Source organism: Geotrypetes seraphini, chromosome 6 (genome assembly GCF_902459505.1).
Source record: "Geotrypetes seraphini chromosome 6, aGeoSer1.1, whole genome shotgun sequence".
In the NCBI taxonomy this organism is placed as follows: Eukaryota; Metazoa; Chordata; class Amphibia; order Gymnophiona; family Dermophiidae; genus Geotrypetes; species Geotrypetes seraphini.
This window is the reverse complement of record NC_047089.1, coordinates 39463450-39483867: the sequence shown is the minus strand read 5'-3', so window position 1 is coordinate 39483867 and position 20418 is coordinate 39463450. Positions and strand designations below refer to the sequence as shown.

The 20418-nt window shown below is 41.8% G+C and overlaps 1 protein-coding gene across 5 annotated transcripts in view; it reads left to right on the top strand.

The window, feature by feature from the left end:
• The window catches only part of RDX (radixin), a 100459-nt gene that overhangs the window by 32534 nt on the left and 47507 nt on the right, over window positions 1-20418 (top strand). For 3 of the 5 annotated variants that reach the window (XM_033949435.1, XM_033949433.1, XM_033949434.1), the window contains exons 2-4: window positions 801-876; window positions 13368-13587; window positions 17263-17346. In XM_033949435.1, the coding sequence (XP_033805326.1) occupies window positions 17284-17346 (63 nt within the window). In that variant the 5' untranslated portion in view covers window positions 801-876; window positions 13368-13587; window positions 17263-17283. The remainder of the gene's footprint in view (window positions 1-800; window positions 877-13367; window positions 13588-17262; window positions 17347-20418) is intronic. The other 2 variants (XM_033949431.1, XM_033949432.1) reach the window with 1 other exon arrangement.

Genomic DNA, 20418 nt, shown 5'->3' with positions numbered 1-20418 from the left:
TCTCTTCCCTTCCCAGTTTGGTGACATTTATCTCCCCTCTCCCTCTGTGGGATAGGTACCCTTCTCTCTCTTTCTTCTCCAGGCTGCCACTTGCAATCTTTGGGCTGCCAGCAACGTCAGTCAGCTGAACATGTTGCCTTCGGTGGCCTAGAAGCGTTCCTTCTGCAGCATCCTGCCTATGCAGGGACAGGAAGTTGAAGCAGAAGGAAAGCTTCTGTACTGCTGAAGGCATTGTGTTCAGCTGACTGATACTGCCAGTGGCCCAAAGATTGAAGGCTGCAGCTTAGAAAAGGGACCAGTGCACCCCTCTATGAGCTGGACCTGGGGCAGACTACCCTTCTCCCCCCCCTCCACCTTGGTACACCACTGAACATACCTACACTTTCAGCTGGTATATTTAAGGAAGTAGGGGTCCTGTACTTCATGTATGCACATGTTCAGGCAACAGCCATACTGGTATTAAGATTTTTAGATTACAAAGGAAGGAAGGGAGCCATGCTGGATGTGATCTAGTTAGTGGATCTTGAGCATTTGTCTACTTAAAAATAGAGGAGTACAAACGAGGTTGATAAATTCCTTTTTATTCAGTACAGTTATATTACAAGTAGTTAGACTATGGCTTTCAGTTAGAATACATTTTTTTGGTGTGGGCTGGGATTCCTGGTTTGTTTTTTGTTGTCATTTGTTATGCTACTATGTTAAAGATGCTTTTGTGAGATAAAATTAGTTCAACATGGTACTTTAATTTGTATATAATTCTACTATGATAATAAACTGACTGTGTTTTTTTATTTCAACAGAAGGAGAGGATTTTGCAGTAGTAATAATTAACCATCACAGACCTGAAAGAAAGAAAAAAGGAAAATGCCGAAACCAGTGAGTGGATGTTAACAATTTTGCTGCAGCTAAGACTGACAATGGATAATAAGTATCAACCTAATAATATTGCTTTGTTTTGTAATTCAGTTTTATCATGTTCAATTATTTAGCTTCCTCTTCCACCCGAGCAAATTGTATTCTTACTAATAGAGCAGTGGTCTCAAACTTGCGGCCCGCCAGGTACTATTTTGAGGCCCTCGGTATGTTTATCATAATCACAAAAGTAAAATAAAACAGTTTCTTGATCATATGTCTCTTTTGCTATAAATGACAATATTATTATTAAGACTTGGCCAAAAGGAAAGATTTATAAACTATAAAGAGTTCTACCGCAAGCAAAATTGTCATTTCTTTAATAAGACATTAACTTTTTTCTGCGGCCCTCCAAGTACCTACAAATCCAAAATGTGGCCCTGCAAAGGGTTTGAGTTTGAGGCCACTGTAATAGAGTATAGTAGTGTGGTTGTGGCAGCAGGGCACAGAGCCTTCACAGATGGACAGCAGGCAGGGTAACCGAAGCAAAATCCTTTATTAAACAAAATGCACCAAAGATCTGTTGTCACAAATCTGGTGATCAAATATAGACAGCAATCATATGGAAGTTCAGCTTCACACAACAAAATGAACTGGGCTTTGGGCAGCCTGACAAAGTACAACTTTGTTTAAACTCAATTGTATACATACTTATGACCAGCTTTTAGCAGACCAAACATTCAGTTTGCATAATATAGTTTTCCTACCTTAGCCCATCCTCAGCCAAAGGCTAGGAAAATCTCTCCTAGAGGACCATTTCTTCCTGTTCTGGGCCTTGCTGTCCTGTGTCTTCTCTATATGGTTTTAACTCTTTGGCTAAGCAGACTAGCAATGCTTCTATTAAGTGACCTTGTGAGGGAGTGAGCTTGAGGGAAACTGGACTTATTCCAAGCACTTATCACATAGGGCTCTATAGCTACATTTCAGCTGTACAAGGAAAACAGATGAGACCCCTTAGGACTTATAATGTGCTTGATTAATGGGCAAGAGAGAACCAATGTCTTCATTAGTCCAATATAATAATAATAATAACAGCTTATATACCGCAATACCGTGAAGTTCTATGCGGTTTACAGAAGATTAAGCAAAGGTAACAAATTGAATTGACTTTAAGAGGGGAGGAAGAAAGAGAATTAATAGGACAGGAAATTCATTGTTGAGGAGAGAGTGAACAAAAGGACAAGTTAATCGCTATAGAGGGGAGAGAGAAGAGAGGATCAGTTGTCTAGATGCTTTAGGAACAAGTGTGTTTTTAGACGTTTCCTAAATTCCCCATAAATAGTGGGCGAAAGCAATTGTTCTAGGTCTTTACCCCATGATGCTGCTTGGTGTGAGAGAAGGTGTTCATGGTGTTTTTTCAGTTTACAACCTCGAACTGGGGGGGGAAACAAAATTGGAATGTGAGCTTCTCTTGTGTCTGTTGGCTGAGAAGAAGAAAAGGTCAGTTATGTATTTAGGGGCAAGTCCGTGTAGTGCTTTAAAGCAGGCAAATTTAAACTTTACGCGCGCCGCCATTGGCAGCCAATGCAGCTGCCGGTAGTAGGGTATCACGTGGTCAAACTTCCTCAGCCCAAAGATCAGTCTGACTGCTGCATTTTGCATCAATTGTAAATGTTGCATATTCTTTTGGGAAATTGCTAAATATGCGATGTTACAGTAGTCAAGTAGACTTAGTACGAGGGATTGGACTAGGCTTCTGAATGCCGATGTATCAAAGTAAGCGTTAATGGATCTGAGCTTCCAGAGAATAAAGAATCCCTTTCTGATTAAGGAGTCTACCTGGTCTTTCATGGTTAGGTATTGATCCAAAGTTACACCTAGTATCTTAATGGTGGGCTGGATAGGGTAATTAAGTTTATTGATACATAGTGGTGATTTGGTGTCAAGCGGATGTGGCGAAGCAACGAAGAAAGTTGTTTTTTCTGAATTAAGTTTGAGCCTAAAGTTTGTTATCCAGTGCTCCATCATGTTTATGGCTTCTGAAGCTTTGGGAATAGTTTCAGAGACAGAATTAGCAAATGGGATGATAATCGTAAAGTCATCTGCATAACTAAATAGTTTTATTCCCAGCTGGGTTAGCTGCGTGCCCAGTGAGGACATATAGAAGTTGAAGAGCAATGGAGATAGTGGAGACCCTTGTGGCACACCGGATGGATTGCTCCAGGTGTTTGAAAGCTCATAATTAAAACGTACCTGATAAGTGCGGGATATAAGGAAGCCACAGAACCAGTTCAGCACTTCATCCCTGATACCAATGGCGTCTAGGCATTGCAGCAGTTTCTCGTGGTCTACTAGATCAAAGGCAGAACTTGTATCGAATTGCATAACCAGGGCATTAAGGCCCTTACTAAACAGTAGGCGCAGATTGTCTAACATAGCCGCAATTACTGTCTCAGTACTGAATAACGGTCTAAAACTGGATTGAGTTTCATGTAGGAGAGAGAACTGATCAAGATAATCCATCAGTTGGATGTGTACCAATCCCTCCATTATTTTTACAATAAACGGAATGGATGCTACTGGTCTGTAGTTGAATATTAGGGCTGAAGATTCTTTTCGATTTTTTAGAATTGGGGTTATTATTATGTGACCATTATTAGAGATAAACTTCCCAGTTTTTAGGTTGTGAGCCAAGTATTGCATCAGCAATAGTTTAAATTTTAAAGGTGCCGCTTTCATGATTTCTGGGGGGCATGAATCCAGAACGCAATAGGATTTAGAGTATTTGTTATATAGTCGGGTGTAATTATTCCACTCTAAATCTTGAAAGGAGCTCCAGATCATGTCTGCCGGTATATCATTTCCTTGGGTGAGAGCTATTTGATGATCACTAGGGTCGTTAGTTGAACGATGGATTCTAAGGTTTTTAATTTTTGAATCGAAGTACAGTGCTAAGTCATTTGCAGAGGGTAACTTAGTGTTGTTTGTGGATGTGGTGTAGCGAGCGGTGTCATAAATTTGTGATCAGGTTGAATAGCTCTTTTGTATTGATTCCTTGTGAGCCATTACAAGATGAGTTGATTTTAATTGAGTAGAATGCTTTACGTTTGTTTTTTTATCATTTGTTTGTAGATTTTTATGTTAGCTCTCCATTTGTTACGGTCAGCTAGTTCTCCTGTTTTTTTCCAAGTTCTTTCCAGTCGTCTAGCTAGTTGTTTCATTTTTAGAAGTTCGGTGTCAAACCATTTGTTATATTTATTTGCATAGCTTTTGCTATTACGTATAGGGGCGATTTTGTCTAAAATGGATGTGCTGGTTGTCATCCAGTGATCCCAGAAATCGATTCCTTCTTCTATCTATGATTGCAGTTCGTATTGTGACCAGTATTCTATTGGGTTAATATAGCCTCTTGTGTGATGTTCTCTTTTTATTATTGGGCGTGTTTTAGATTTATGATAAGACCAGATTAGCTGGAAATAATAAGTAAAATGGTCAGACCAGATATCATGACACCAGGTGCCTTTATGTATAGAGATGGCAGGGTCTGGGATGTCCTTTGTGGACATGGCTACCACATCTAACTGATTGGCCTTTTTCATGTGTTTGTGTGGGTGGAGGGAGGTTGTAATTGAGTAGGGAGAGAAAGTTTTTAAATTCTTTCACGTTTGTGTTGTCCTCTTCATCTAGGTGTATGTTTATGTCTCCTGCGATGATATTGTAAGAAGGACCGATTGAATTGTTTAGGACAAATGCACAGAAGTCTTCTTTGGCTTTTGGCCAGCTTTTTGGTGGGACGTAGAATAATATGCAGGATAGGGATTCTGCTAGATGACAGTTACCAATTTTACAGGCTAAAATTTCTAGTTGGTCAGTCATTTTGGAATCAAGTAGTTCGAACTCAAATCCTTCTTTAAAAATAATTGCTAAACCTCCTCCTTTTTTTCCCACGCAGTTTAGCGTAAGGATTTTAAAATTGTCTGGTAGGAGATCAATTATTATTGGATCATCTGATAGTAACCATGTTTCAGTTAGTAAAAGGCAGGCTATTTGCTTGTTAATGATCCAATCTTTAAGTAGGAAGGCTTTATTCCTGACAGATCTAGTATTAAGGTATGCACAGGGGACAGATGTGGGTTTGGTAGCAGTAGTGGTTTTGATGGGTTTTACTTGCCTTATTCTTTTTTTAAGGATTCGTTGGTGCCTTCTTTTATTTGAGATAGTAGTAATGTGATTTGTTATGTTTTCTTGTGGATCAGAGATGTGTAAAATTGACAGATCCGGGTAGTTGATTGATTGTAATTGTGGGTGGATAGAAATTGGACCATCAAAGGTGAAAAGAACTACAACGACAGCACTGAACTTCAAAAAAGGGAATTATGACGCCATGAGGATAATGGTGGGGAAGAAACTCAACGACACCAGATGGAATATGGAGTCCGTAGAAAAAGCCTGGACCTTACTCAAGGGCACGGTTCATGAAGCACAAAACCTGTGCGTCCCCAAGTTCAGGAAAGGGTGCAAAACAAAATAGAGCAAAAAACCCAATGTGGATAACAAATGCAGTGAAGAAGGCGATAAGCGACAAGAAGGCATCATTCAAAAAATGGAAAAAAGACAAATCAGAGGACAACCAAAAGGAGCACAAAAAAACCAAAAGGAGTGTCACCGAGTGGTTGGGAAAGCAAAAAGAGAATATGAAGAGAGATTAGCGGGGGAAGCAACAAACTTCAAATCATTCTTCAGGTACGTCAAGGGGAAGCAATCAGCAAGGGAGGAAGTGGGACCCTTGGATGATGGAGACAGAAAGGGAGTGGTAAAAGAGGAAAAGGAGATAGCTGACAGGTTAAACGAGTTCTCCCAGTTTTCACGAGGGAGGACATAACCAACATTCCGGAACCAGAAGAGATCATAAAAGGAGATCAGGATGAAAATCTGGTCCAACTAGAGGTGAGCAAGGTGGATGTCCTCAGGCAGATAGACAGGCTAAAGAGCGACAAATTGCCGGGTCCGGACGGCATTCACCCAAGGGTACTCAAGGAACTAAGGAACGAAATAGCTGAGCCACTTCGACAAATTTGCAAACCTATCCTTAAAAACTGGAGAGATTCCGGAAGACTGGAAAATAGCAAATGTCACGCCCATCTTCAAGAAAGGCTCAAGAGGAGACCCAGGAAACTACAGGCCGGTGAGCTTGACCTCGGTCCCGGGAAAGATGATGGAAGCACTGATTAAGGACAGCATCTGGGAACACATCGAAAACACTGGGCAGCTAAAGCCGAGCCAGCATGGCTTCTGTAAGGTCATGCCTCACAAACTTATTATACTTCTTTGAGGGGGTAAACAGCCAGGTGGATAAAGGGGAATCTATAGACATCATTTACCTTGACTTCCAAAAAGCCTTCGACAAGGTAAGAACATAAGAAACGCCTTCACCAGATCAGACCGAGGTCCATCCAGTCCGGTGATCCGCACACGCGGCGGCCCATTTAGGTACTCCTATTTAGAAACCCGGATTTACTGTATCCCTCAATATGATATGCAAGAAGGTGTGCATCCAACTTGCGCTTGAATCCCAGTACAGTAGTCTCCTCTACAACCTCCTCCGGGAGTACATTCCAAGCACCCACCACGCGCTGTGTGAAACAGAACTTCCCGACACTTGTCCTGACCCTGCTGCCACCCAGTTTCAGGCCATGTCCTCTTGTCCGTGTCACATCTGAAAATGTTAGTAATGCTGCTTCTTGGTCTATTTTATCAAATCCCTTTAATATTTTAAAAGTCTCTTATCAAATCCCCTCTCAGTCTTCTCTTCTCGAGGGTAAACAGTCCCAGTTTCCTGAGTTGATCTTTGTAGCTCAAATGCTCCATTCCTTTGACAAGTTTCGTGGCTCGCCTCTGCACTTTCTAAGGAAGTTATGGAACCACGGGGTGCAAGGGGAGGTCCACCGATGGATCAAAAACTGGCTGGCGGATAGGAAACAGAGGGTTGGAGTAAAGGGCCATTACTCAGACTGGCAATGGGTCACGAGCGGAGTTCCGCAGGGGTCGGTGCTGGGACCGCTCCTGTTCAATATATTTATTAACGACCTGGAGGCAGGAACAAAATGTGAGGTTATCAAATTTGCGGATGACACCAAACTATACAGCAGGGTTGCAAACACGGAGGACTGCGAAGATCTCCAAAAAGACCTGACAGCGCTGGAAGAGTGGGCCAAAAAGTGGCAAATGAGCTTCAACATAGGGAAATGCAAGGTCATGCATGTAGGGAAAAAGAACCCGATGTTCACATACAAAATGGAGGGATCACCGCTAGGGGTGAGTAACCTTGAAAGAGACCTGGGAGTGATGGTAGACACATCATTGAAGGCGTCGGCGCAGTGCGCCACAGCCTCAAGGAAGGCAAAAAAAATGTTGGGCATCATTAAGAAGGGTATCACGTCCAGGACGAAGGAAATCATCCTGCCACTGTACCGTGCAATGGTGCGCCCGCACCTGGAGTACTGTGTCCAGTACTGGTTACTGTACCTCAAGAAGGACATAGCGGTACTTGAGAGAGTCCAGAGAAGAGCAACTAAGCTAATAAAGGGTATGGAGGACCTCTCGTATACTGATAGACTGAAGAAGCTGGGGCTTTTCTCCCTGGAAAAGCGGAGACTTAGAGGGGACATGATAGAAACCTTCAAGATCATGAAGGGCATAGAAAGAGTAGACAGGGACAGATTTTTTAAATTATGGGGAACCACAAGTACAAGAGGGCACTCAGAGAAATTGAAAGGGGGAAGGTTTAGAACAAACGCCAGGAAGTTCTTTTTCACCCAGAGGGTGGTGGATACATGGAACGCGCTACCGGAGGATGTGATATGCAGGAGCACGCTGCAGGGCTTCAAAGAAGGATTGGATAGGTACCTGGAGGACAAAGGGATTGAGGGGTACAGATAGGAGTAGAGGTAGGCTATAGGGATAGGATTAGATTAGAGGCAGTTACATAATTAGTAAGGGACACTGTTCAGGCAATTAGGCCTGATGGGCCGCCGCGGGTCCGGACCGCTGGGCAAGATGGACCTCTGGTCTGCCTTAGCGGAGGCAACTTCTTATGTTCTTATGTTCTTAATTACCAGACAAATCAGTAAAATCAGAAGGAGATTCATGTTTGCAGGGTAAAGTATTTCTTCCTAGCATCGAAGTGTAATGGTTTCCCTGTAAATTCTTGAGTTATTGTTTGTATGGTTGTTGACTGGATTGGTGTAATTTTCGAAGGTGGCCCAAAGAGGATATGGATCCTAAGCAGATCTATGGCAAGTCTCTAGTAATTTGAAAAGCAATGTGACTGCTTCTGTTTTTCCAAGAAGTAGACATGGCAGCACTTGCTTGTTCTTGTGAAACTCGTACATCAACATTTCTAAACCTGCAGTTGGACTGCTGTAGTTGTCACAGCAAGAGGAAGAATTTTGTATGTTTCATCACAGCAGATGAGGAAGGCGTGTTTGTGAGAGTACGCCAGCAATGTGTGATTGAATTTTGTGTTAAACTCGGAAAGATCAGTAATTAAACTCTAGAAATGTTACGTCAAACATACGGTGGTGGAAGCACATCAAAGAGAGTAATATGCGAGTGACTGATGAAGCGTGTTCTGGGAGGACATCTACCACAAAACAGTGATGTTGTAAAACAGTCTGCTGCATGTCTTTTGAATCATTTTTGAAATGCTTCAAAACGTATTGAATTTGAAGGACTACTTGAAGAAGAAAAATATTCAGATCCTGTGGAAGTCATCTGATTCTGAATGAAAAGTAATGAGACTGGTCTTTTTTAATCAGCCCTCTTATACTGTATGCTATTTCAGCAACCACAATACTTTACTTACTATATACATAAAAAAAGAAAATGCTTGTGTTTTCCTATCCATGCATGATTCTCCTCTTCATCATTATGGGAGAGAATCTCCTTTCTCCCTTATCTGGGTTCTCTCATTCCAGCTGGTCCAGTTTGTCATGGCTTGACAAAAAGAAAAAAAAAATCAAATTGGAAATGATGCATCACAGAAAAAAAACATAAGTTATACGAGTTACTACACTGTTAGGTGAAAGAGTTGTTTGTTGCCAGACCAGAGCCCTATTAAACTCAGCATTGTGTTGATATTGTTATTGGGGGCCTTATATATAATCTGATAAAACTTTTGAAGATACCAAATAAATCTTTAGGCAAGTGCTCATGAAGCAGTTTGCAAAGTTGCCTATGCTGAGTTCTCCACTATTAACCATCATCACTTTGAACCAGAAGAACATAAGAATTGCCGCTGCTAGGCCAGTGGTTCATCGTGCCCAGTAGTCCACTCCCACGGCGGCCCTTAGGTCAAAGACCAGTGCCCTAATTAAGTCTAGCCTTACCTGCGTACGTTCCGGTTCAGCAGGAACTTGTCTAACTTTATCTTGAATCCCTGGAGGGTGTTTTCCCCTATAACAGCCTCTGGAAGAGCATTCCAAATTTCTACCACACTCTGGGTGAAGAAGAACTTCCTTACGTTTGTACGGAATCTATCCCCTTTTAACTTTAGAGAGTGCCCTCTCGTTCTCTACCTTGGACAGGGTGAACAACCTGTCTTTATCTACTAAGTCTATTCCCTTCTTTATCTTGAATGTTTCGATCATGTCCCCTCTCAGTCTCCTCTTTTCAAGGGAGAAGAGGCCCAGTTTCTCTAATCGCTCACTATACGGCAACTCCTCCAGCCCATTAACCATTTTATTCGCTCTTCTCTGAACCCTTTCGAGTAGTACCGTGTCCTTCTTCATGTACGGCGACCAGTGCTGGACGCAGTATTCCAGGTGAAGCCGTACCATGGCCCGTTACAGTGGCATGATAACCACCTACGATCTGTTTGTGATCCCCTTCTTAATCGGTGAGACCCTCTTTAACATGACATTCTAGGAATGTGTCATTAAAGGCAGACCAACAGATAACTCTTTCACCTAACAGTGCAAAGTACTAAACAAATGTTATGCACCCACACAGGCTCAAACAAAAATTAAGGAGGAAAAAATCTCAGAACCCAACCTTTACCTCCCCACACATGTGGCTCAAGGTGTACAGGGTAATAACCTCATCGGCATAAAAAACCTCCTCTGTTATTGGAAAAAGCGCTGGGCGGTTCAATATTAATAAATGGTAATGTCGAGAGAGAAAACACAACTTATCTCCCCAGAAAGATCAGTGGTACCTTGCACTGTTAGGTGAAAGAATTATTTGTTGCTATTTGATGGATTTTCACTACACTTGGGTCATTGAGATTAAAGGCAGACCAGCCAGTTCAAAGTGATAGGAAGATGACTGCAATAGGATCTGCATCAGCAGTGTTCCAGTTGGATGGGTTCATAGGCTATTTTGTTTTATTTTCTGGTAAGTGGCGGGCTATTCTAGTTCCTAGACCATAGTTTGATCACCTTTACGCTAACCTTTTTCAGATTTTTTTTTTTTAAGTGAAATGGTCCATCCCCTTTATAACATTTGTTGCCCTCAAAAATACAGAAACTTCCATCATGTAAAAAGACGATCTTTATTAATATAAAAGACTCTAGCTGTCTGTTACATTGGAAACCTGACCATTATTTCACCTAGCATGTTTTTTTTTTTTTAATAAATGAGACTCTTGTTTCACATACTGTGAGTTATACATGTTAATCAAGATGATCTTTTTGAATAATTTTAAAGTATATAATGGTATGCCTCAAATTCCAGTTTTACTTTGGGATGGTAATTAGCCTGCTTTTTTGTTGTGGTTTTATCTGTGCCACTCTTTTATTATAGTGTCTAATGTTCTACCATTTAGAGCTTGTTTTGGTTTCTGTTCGCTTAGGGATTCATAGAAACATGCAATTTGACCAAGGGTGCCCACAACTTTTCACACAACTGTAATTTATTCGAGTTATGTAAATCTCTTAATGTTTTACAAAGAGTGGCATTAACTTAAATCACATCATGTCTGCGACATGCCAGGTATAAATTTTTCCCCCTCATGTTCCTTATCTTCTATTAAAAAAAAAAAAAAAAAAAAAGTCCTCTCCCCCCTCCTTTTTTTTTTTTTTTGTATCTGAATCACTTAGTTTTTCTTTTTGATACGAGGTCTGTTCAAAAAGTTTCAGGACTGATTTTATAAAAATTTATTAAATAATCTTACAACTTATTCCATTTGGTCCCCTTCAAAGTACTCCCCTTCCCTACGTATACACTTTTCCCAATGTCATTTCCACTTTTGGAAACAGTCCTTAAACGCATCTTCAGGAATCGCCAAAAGTTGCTGCATCAAATTTTGCTTTATGTCTTTAATGGTGTTGAATTGCTTTTCTTTCAGCATGGATTTAAGTTTAGGAAACAAGAAGTCATTAGGGGCCAAGTAAGAAAAGTAAGGTGGCTGGGGAAGAACTGTCATTGCGTTTTGTGCACAGAACTAACTCACAAATTTTGACGGCGGTGTGAGCGGGCACATCATGATGCAGGAGCCATGACTGCTCCCTCCAAAGTTCAGGCCGCTTCTTCCTGATTTTCTTATGGAGTCATTGCAACACTTTCAGATAGTAATTTTGGTTGACAGTTTGTCCTTGTGGCAGAAATTTATAGTGAATAATGCCGCTACTGTAAACCCCCCCCCCCACACACACACACAAAACTGTTAACATCACTTTGATGTTTGACCAAACTTGCTAAGCTTTTTTCAGTCTTGGTGATGTTTTGGTTCTCCATTGAGATGATTGAGCTTTGATTTCCACATCATAACCGTAGACCCATGTCTCATCACCAGTTATCACTTTATCAAGAAATGTTTTGTCTTCATTTGCCTGCTCTAGAAGATTCTGATAGATCATGACGCAGTTATTCTTCTGGTCATCAAACATGGAACAAAATTTGCTGCAATGGGAGACATCCCCAATTTCTATGTTATAATATTGTGGCATGAACCAATGAAGATGTTGCATTCCTCTGCCAATTCTCTAACAGTTAATCGCTGATTAGTGTGCACAAGAACCCTCACTTAATCAACATGATCATCATCAGCTGAAGTTGATGGTCTTCCAGTTCGTGAATTGTCTTCCACTGATTCACAACCACTTTTGAAGCGTGAATACCATTCAAAACACCTTCCACGACTTGACATGTTCCCTATATGTCACTTTCAACATATCATAAGTTTCTGTAGCGGTCTTATCCAATTTAAAACAGAACTTCCCACTGTAGCGCTGCTCATTGAGGGCGCACATGACGAAAAATAGCCGATCATGAAAACACACTTTCACAAAAATTGCTGTAGCTCAGAGACAAAAACAGATATCAACAAACAGAAAAAGGAGGTTACTTGTGAGGTTTCAAGCTACTCAGCATCCCCTAGCACATTTCAAAAGAACTTCCCGTTGGCGCGCAATTCAAACTGTCCTGGAACTTTTTGAACAAACATCGTATGTCTAAGGAAAAGCTGGATTTTAAAAGGTATCCTACATGTAATAAGGAAATAGGCATAAAAGAAGGTCACGATATATGCTTGATTGGCTTCAGGCAATCACGTTATGAGGAATACTTGTTATAGCTGTGGCAGAATCAGGGCCCTTTCTGTTAAGAGGCTAAAAAGGGTGATTGGAAAACTAAAGACCAGTAAGCCTGATATCAACACTAGGTAAAATGTTTTTAAACATAGCTTCAAGCAAATAGCATGTAGATAAACATGGCTTAATAGGAATGAGCCAGCAAAGGCAAGTCTTTGCCTTAGCAATTTTTTTAGATTTTAAGTGGATAATGGTTAACCAGTTGATATGGTGTTTGGATTTTCAGAAGGTATTTGATAATGTCCTCAATGCAAGACTCCTTAGGAAATTAATCATGCGTTAGGCTATATCTTTGTGGCTTGCAAAGTGGATTTGGAGCAAGAGGAGAGGGGAAATATGTTTTATGTTGGGGGAATTCTGCAAACAAATTACAAATAGGCAAAATTATGAATCTTTTTTATGCAGAATGTATCCAGGAGTAATATCTTTCACACGAAATGTTCTTTCCAGATCCTCACAATTTTCTCTTCTAATTCCCAGTACAATATCTGCAAAAAAATATTGATTCTACTGCTAATACATGTCTAATGTATGTTTTCATGGCAGTTAGTGCATGCTTCATGTTTGTGCACTTTGAGCACAAGTTGCATAGGATTAACTGCATTTCAACAAAAAAGTGCAATAGAAGAATAAATGCAAGCTAAAACTGATGATTAGTGTCTCAATACAGACTGAAAAGAAATAGATGTTTACAGATGGCTTTGTGCAGGATGCTAAAGTTTAGACTGACTGTCCTTTGAGGCCTTTTTGAGAGAGAACCTGAGTCTTATCCTTGGGGACCTAGACTATATGGTGTCAGTTTATCTTCCCTATTTATGTTCTTTTGAAAAATAAAATAGTTTTCCCATATAATCAAGACTTTTTGGAGTTGATCAATGTCTCATTTATTCCCACTCACCCACCCTTTTTTTAAATTTTCTTTTTTAGGTGAACACAGCTCCTAGTTAAGGAGACTGTGTGTGTGACTAGCATCAGTGATACATTTATCTAAAAAGAAAGCAAAGTTGTTTACCGGTAGTGAATCTTCTCTGAAGGTGCTTGATCAGCAGTTATACAAAGATACCCTCCTTCCACTGGGAATTGTTCTCTCCTGTTACTTAGCTTTACTAACTGGAAATGAAGGCAGCTGTGGGGCTTCTACTGTCAGGTACTGCCACGCTTTCTCATAAAATACTTTAGTTCTTCTCCAGAAAACTCATTAAGTTCACTTCATTGTGATACCTGTGATATGCTATATTCAGAGAATACTTTATTACAGGTTAGCAGCAACTTTTCTGTTGAATCTGAATGCATTTCAGTACCTCCCCTTATGCTCTAATCTAGTGATTCTTAACCTTTTTTGAGTCACAGACCCCTTTAAGAATCTGATGAAAGCTATGGACCCCCTTCCCCAGCTTTGCACGCAATGAATAAAATGTACTTTATTTATCGAAATGTGATCGTCTCATACATATATGATATACACAAAGTATTATTAAACTGTAAAGTAAACAATCTAAAAAAAGCACTCCTTTTTATGCAAAAAGTAATGACCACTCATAATTAAGAACTACAGTCCTCTTGTGCAAATTCTAACAGATCTACTACTATGTTTTCTACTACTATTACTACTACTACGTCTACTCTCTCATAATCTGCGAGAAAAGTCAACAGTACCAGGCTGTATAGTGAATATAAATGCTAATTTTTATCTGATCCTCATGTGAAAAGGGGGCTGGAAGCTGAAAGGAAAAAGATGGGAGAAGGAGGCTGGGGGGGGGGGGGCTAAAAAGGGGTTTAGAGCTGGGGCTGAAAATAGGGGACATGTGAGGGAAGGAGCTTTATTAGCACCCGTTAATGTGACGGGCTTAAACACTTGTGCATATACAGTTTATAGTTCTCCAAAGTGGTCTCGCCAAAGAATTATACAGAGGTACAAATCAGAAGTTGTCCAAAGCAGCATACAGTACACAAAATCATATGTGTATAATAGTTAAAATAACCTACATAGAAATATCAAATTAACTTGCAAACTAAATGTTTCTGAAATAAGTAGACTTTCAAGTGCTTTTGAAAAAACAGATAAGATGGCTTTTCATATAATAAATCTTGAAGGAGAAGGGCCCTTTAAACATTTTTTAACACATATACTATTAAGTAATTGTGATGTTTTCATGCTTTTATCAGTCATTCAAGAATTTTTCTTGCCACAAGAAACCTTTTATCAGATTAGTCAAATTACATGGCACTAGTCCAAAGATAACACACATATAACTTTGAAGGATGTTAACAGTTAAACAATTTCTATACTGTATGCCATAATAAAATGATGATTTCAAATGTTTTTTTTTTTTTTTTTGCTTCTCCCCTACCAGAGATGCCTGGTATATTAGATTTCCGGTGTTTGCACATTTGGAAGAGAAAAAAAAATAGTTGCCATGACTCATGAATCAACCCACGTATAAGTGTTAAATAGCACGGATCCCAATACAGAACCCTGCGTCATTCAATTATCCACTTCCATTGAGAAAAATGGTCATTTATTAACCCTACCCCTCTGTTTCTGTCCATTAACCAATTTGTAATGCACAAAAGATCATTGTTTCCTATCCCATTACTTTTTTAATTTTCTCAGGAGTTTCTCGTACAGCATCAGCCCTGCAGCGGTACACCGCCTGATGTCTGTGCCTCCTCGACCTTAGTTTCTTGTTTCTGCATGGGCAGGACAGGTCACAGGGTGTGATCCAGGGAGCAGACCTTAGATGATGTACTGCTAAATAGGAGAGAGTTGAAGGTATTGAGGGGAAAGGATGCGGATTGCGAGGCTGGATTCTCCTGCTGCTGGTGGGTTTTCGGGGGGTGGGGGGGGAGGAAATTGACACTAATTCCTTAGCTTCTACAGATTTTCCAAGTAATTTTTTAAAACATTTTTCAGCTTAAATGTCTTGACTTATAGTCAAGTATATGTAGTAAGTATTCTGTACAGTGCTGAGTAGTCTGTGTAATGCAGAAAGCTTTTGACATGCCCACAATGCAAGAAACATTTTTGCCAGGTCTGGGACAACATAGAAGGGTTTGCAGAGAAGATTTTGGCTTGTTTTGCAAGCAGAAGGAAGCCCCTAAAGTTTCTGAGGTAGATAGGAGATAACGTCTGAACAAATTGAAAGCACGTATTGGCAACTGTTTTTCTCCAGCTAAATACATTGTGAACCTTGTAAAAATTTCACGTTTTTGTAAGGCTCATATTTAGTCACAGAAGAACAGGCTCAGATGTGTGTTGAGATACTTTGTTTTGTTTGGACATGCTCAAAAAAGCCACACATATGTATCTAGCATGCGTCCCTCCACTTTTCCCTATTAGTGATGATTTGTATGCAGTTAGCTTTCTGCATGGTATGGTATTTATGCTCACGTTAGAAGCTACATGTTCAGACATCTGCACACAGCTCTCCCACAAGCCTTTTTACCTGGACCCTTTTATAAAGGTGGGATTATATTCTAAAGCTAAGAGTGGAGCTATTCATAGGAATTATTCATAAAAAGAGGCAATAAAAATGACATAACTTTTTCTGTCAGGGAATTGATTTACAGTGCTTGCCTAGGATGACAAGGGAGGTGATAAAGAAGAGAGCTTGGGATCCATGGTGTTGAAATATCATTGCAAGTTCTAAGAATATTGTGATAGCGGATAACCCAGTATTAAGGACAGAAGTACAGTAGCAGATTCAGTAAAGTGTCTAATTGGACAACTATACTGAAGTGGATGCAAGATGTGATTTAGAAAATAGAAAGATTTGATGACTGATAAGCAGCTTGTCTTAGAAATGTAGAGGGGGGTGTAAAGGATGGAAGCATTAGGGATAAAGGCCCAGATTCACTAAAGATAGCGATTCAGTCGCTGTTGGTCGATTCTCTGGCCGATTTTCACATGATGCACCGGGGCAGGGCCTAAGGCTCGCATTGCTGATGGCAATTGGCAGAGGAGTAGGAGGGTCTGAGCACCCCTCCTCCAGACTTAAAGGTACAGGGAGGGGCAACCCGACCTGACCGGGAAGAGGGGGCGATCGATGGCAGGAGGGACTGGACATCCCTCCTGCCACATTCGCATGGGGGGGGGGGGGCGGACAATGGTGTTGTGGCAATGGGAGGGGAGCATGTGGTGTTGTGCGATTGTTGGTGGGTCATTAGGGAGGGCCGTTGGTGGCGGTGAGAGTTAAAAAAATTTTTTTTTTTAATGGGACAGATATTTTGCGTGTGTAATTCACGCAAAATATCTGTGCCATAAAAAGTAAACAGGTCTGCAGCAGTCGGGTTTTGGGATCGTAAATCCTGATGCAAAATAGCCAAGCAAATGTTAGTGAATTAGTCGCTTGGCTATTTTGCATGGGGTTTTACAAATTTGCATGGCCAGATCAGAAAATGGGCGATCGAGGGGAAAAACATACAGTGGGTCATTTTGTGAATCGGGTCGGTTAGTAGTGATCATCGCTAAACCTGTGAAAACAGGTTTAGCGACTATCGCTGACTTTAGTGAATCAGGGCCAAAGAGGAGAAATTACTGTTTTTAAAGAACAAAAGAAAGGATGTTAGCCTAGCTTTCTAAGAGAAAGTATACTGTAGAAGACTTAATATTTTTAGATAAGTTGGAAGAGTGAATAGGCTTCTTTGACAGATGGGAACTAAATAGGATGCTAGTACAGTAGGGATCTAGGATAAAACTGATACCTATATTCACTTTTACCTAAATCCATTTCCACAATATTGGTTTAGCATGATAAATGTATACAAACCTTTAATGTACATGATCTGAGTACAACAATTTTGTTTGGTTTTGCTTTCATAGATTAATGTTAGAGTTACCACAATGGATGCAGAACTGGAGTTTGCTATCCAGCCCAACACAACTGGCAAACAACTCTTTGACCAGGTAATCTTTTAGTATAAGGAAGTTCATTATAAAGGGAAAATTAAGACAACAGTTTCCAAAAGCTTATTTCCCTAGCAACAGCAGCAGATGAATCCAGAGACCAATGGGATAGCTCACATCTACCAGCAGGCGGAGATAGAGAAACTGATTAACAGGTGGTCCTATTGGCTGGCACTCCTCCTGTCTCATCAGTATTCTCTATCTCCCAGCAGGACAAGGTCGCTATTCACCTAGCTCCTGGATTCTGGCTGTGGCTGGAAACTTATTTTCTCCTGTTGAGATTTTCTCTTCAGTGAGCTTACGATTCTATCCCTCCTGTTGAGATTTTCTCTTCAGTGAGCTTACAATTAATTCTATTTCTCCTGTTGAGATTTTTCTCTTCAGTGAGACAGGGGTGTCCGGCTGAACGGTGCCGGCTTTAGGGGTTACACCTGGGCCCCCCCAGGTCCCTGCCTCACCCTCCCTCCTATGATAGAGGGTCTATTTAGGTCTCTATTTTATCTTCTTTCCCTGAAAAAAAAAAAAAAAAAAAGAGAGAGAGACTGCATCTGCTTTCCCTGATTGGGTACTCTCAGTGGTGCTCAACTTGTTCCTGCCGGCGTCTAACAGCCCTGTGAGCCGGGTTGTGAGTATGCCTTTTTTGCCTTGCAGTTGCAAGTTCTATTTTCTGGTGGTTAGTGTTGTGTTCGGTTCTTCGGGGGACACGGTGGCTGTGCGGTCGAGTGGTTTGCCTGATGTTTACTTTGTTTCTCATCAGCTAAGTTTTGGTGAGCGGTACATATTTTACAATTAGTGGAGGCTCATTTTCTTTTTTGCATATGTTTGCGTGAAGAGAGCCCCTGCATTATAGTTTGGGCTCGATTATGAGGAGCCTCTGCTTTCCCGCGCGCGGGAGATGCATGGTGTTTTACTGTGGGGGCAGGGGTGAGTACTTGCATTTACAGCGGGTTTCGCTGAGGCTGCCCTTCGCTCGGCTTGTACCGCGGCTGTGGTCGGACGTTACTGGGTGTACGCTGTTTATGGAGCCCGTGCCTTTCCGCGGGCTGGTGGATTGCACTGGTGCTCCGACGCTGACAGACGCGCTGCGGCGTTCTTGTGGTCTGTTTCAGCGGCTTCCTTCTCTCTGCGCCTTCCGGTCTCCCTGTTTTTCCCTCCCAGTTGCATAGAGCCAGCGAAACAGGCTCAGGCTTGTTCTCTTGCTCGGCTGAGCGCGTCACAGTGTGGCTTGAGTTTCCTGCTTGCCGCGGCTGTGTTTGCTTCCCCGGCTGAGAGCCGCGGTCTTTCAGTGAACAATGGTCTTAAAAAAAAAAAGCGCTCCTGCACTGGGGGGGGGGGGGGGGGGCGTTCAGCGGTTTCCCTAGTAGCTGGCTTCTATGGGCTCTTCCGTGGCTTCTAGGCCTCTTGGTCAAATGCGAAGGAAGTTGCTTGCAGTTTTCTCCTGCTTTCATGAGATATTGGGGCCCGGTGTGTGGAGGTCTCCCGAGTTCATTAATTTGCCGCGCTGGCGTTATCTCCTGTGGGTTTGCTGCAGGCCCATTAGAGTGCGGTTTGGCTCTGTTCTTCACCACCCAGTTTCGGCTTCCCTCCATCCTGGGTTGGTAGAAGCCGTGTCTCATGGTACAACTTGAGCCAGTCGCAGGAGAGTTCCCAGTTTTTTTTTTCTTTTGGGGATCTCTTCATCTCTCTCGAGGTCTCACCTTGGTGACACTATGTACGTTTGGCAGTTCCTTATTATTGGTGCCATTGTTGTTGCGCGGACGGTGTCTGGTGGCACTGTTGTACTGCTTCCTACCCTTTCAAGCTGTTTAGGGACATATTGGCTATTTCCGAGTTCCATCGGGCGTAACAATCTTTTCTGTATAGCGTTCCAGAGTCTACGGCCGGGGTGTCCCATCATTTGCCTTCCCTGGGCCACATGGAACTGCACACACGCTGTCAGCTCTTTCGGCTTTCTCATGGACAGGGAGCAGTCATATGGGCAGGTCACGACGCTGTTGTCTGATACCTGTTAAGTTGCTGTGGTTGTCAAAGGGCGGTAAGTATAGCTTCTTGCTTGCAGCTAGTGCGTATTCCCTTTCTAAGCCTTACGTATTTCGCCCCCGTGGCATGGAGTTGGTACTGTTTTCATGGTTACAGTATATTCCTCTTTACATTGGGAAACTTGATTTTTCCTAGGAGAATCTTCTTGCAGATCCTACCGTCTCCTCCTGCCGTTCCCTGACCTTCTGCACTTCATTCTGAGGGGATCTTGACTTCTTCCAATAACTCTTCAGGCTTTCTCATGAGGGGGAAGACTCTAATGTCAGGTCAGTGGGCTGTAAGGATTTTTCCGGATGCTTGCATCTTTGCATCCTCCTCCAGTTTCCAGTTCGTTCTTGGAGTCTCTATGTTTTGTGTTTCCCTTTTCAGTGTTACTGGTCCTCAGGACAGTTCTTGTAGTTCTTTGGGAACTAAGGGACGTTGTTCCACTTCCTGCATGGTGCCCGAGACGGGGGCATTGGGCAGGCTGGATCCCATTCTGCTGAATTAGTTTCTCGGGGTTACACATTTTTGCAGACAACCTGGGAGTATATTTACATTTTCTCTAGGGACTCCGAATCGGCACTTGGTTTGCCTGCCTCTCTTGGAGCGGCGCTTCCGGTTTTGGCACATGCCATTTCGCCTACCCAAGGCTTCACAAACGTTTTAGGTGATGTGGGCGGTGGTACCGTTTTGGCGCTACCGGGCAATTCATCTAATTTCTTGGCTGCCTGCTTGATTCGGACGACTTCCAGTCGGGCCATTTGACTGACGAGAAAAGGGTGGTATCTTTTCCTTGGTTCTTTACACGTGCATCTTCGAATTTGCACAGCGCTCTTTTCTCCTGTACTATTTATTGGTATATTGGGGTAATGTTTTTCTTCATATAGGAGAGACATGTGTTTCTTTCCGGAGACTTAGGCATGGGGTCTCGGTCTCAGATTGGTACTCTTCTTCGCTTACCATGACCAAGAGTATAGGATTCTGTACGGTTTCTGGGATCCATATTGCTGACTCCACTGGGACCTTCGGCTTGCTTTCCCCTTCTTATGC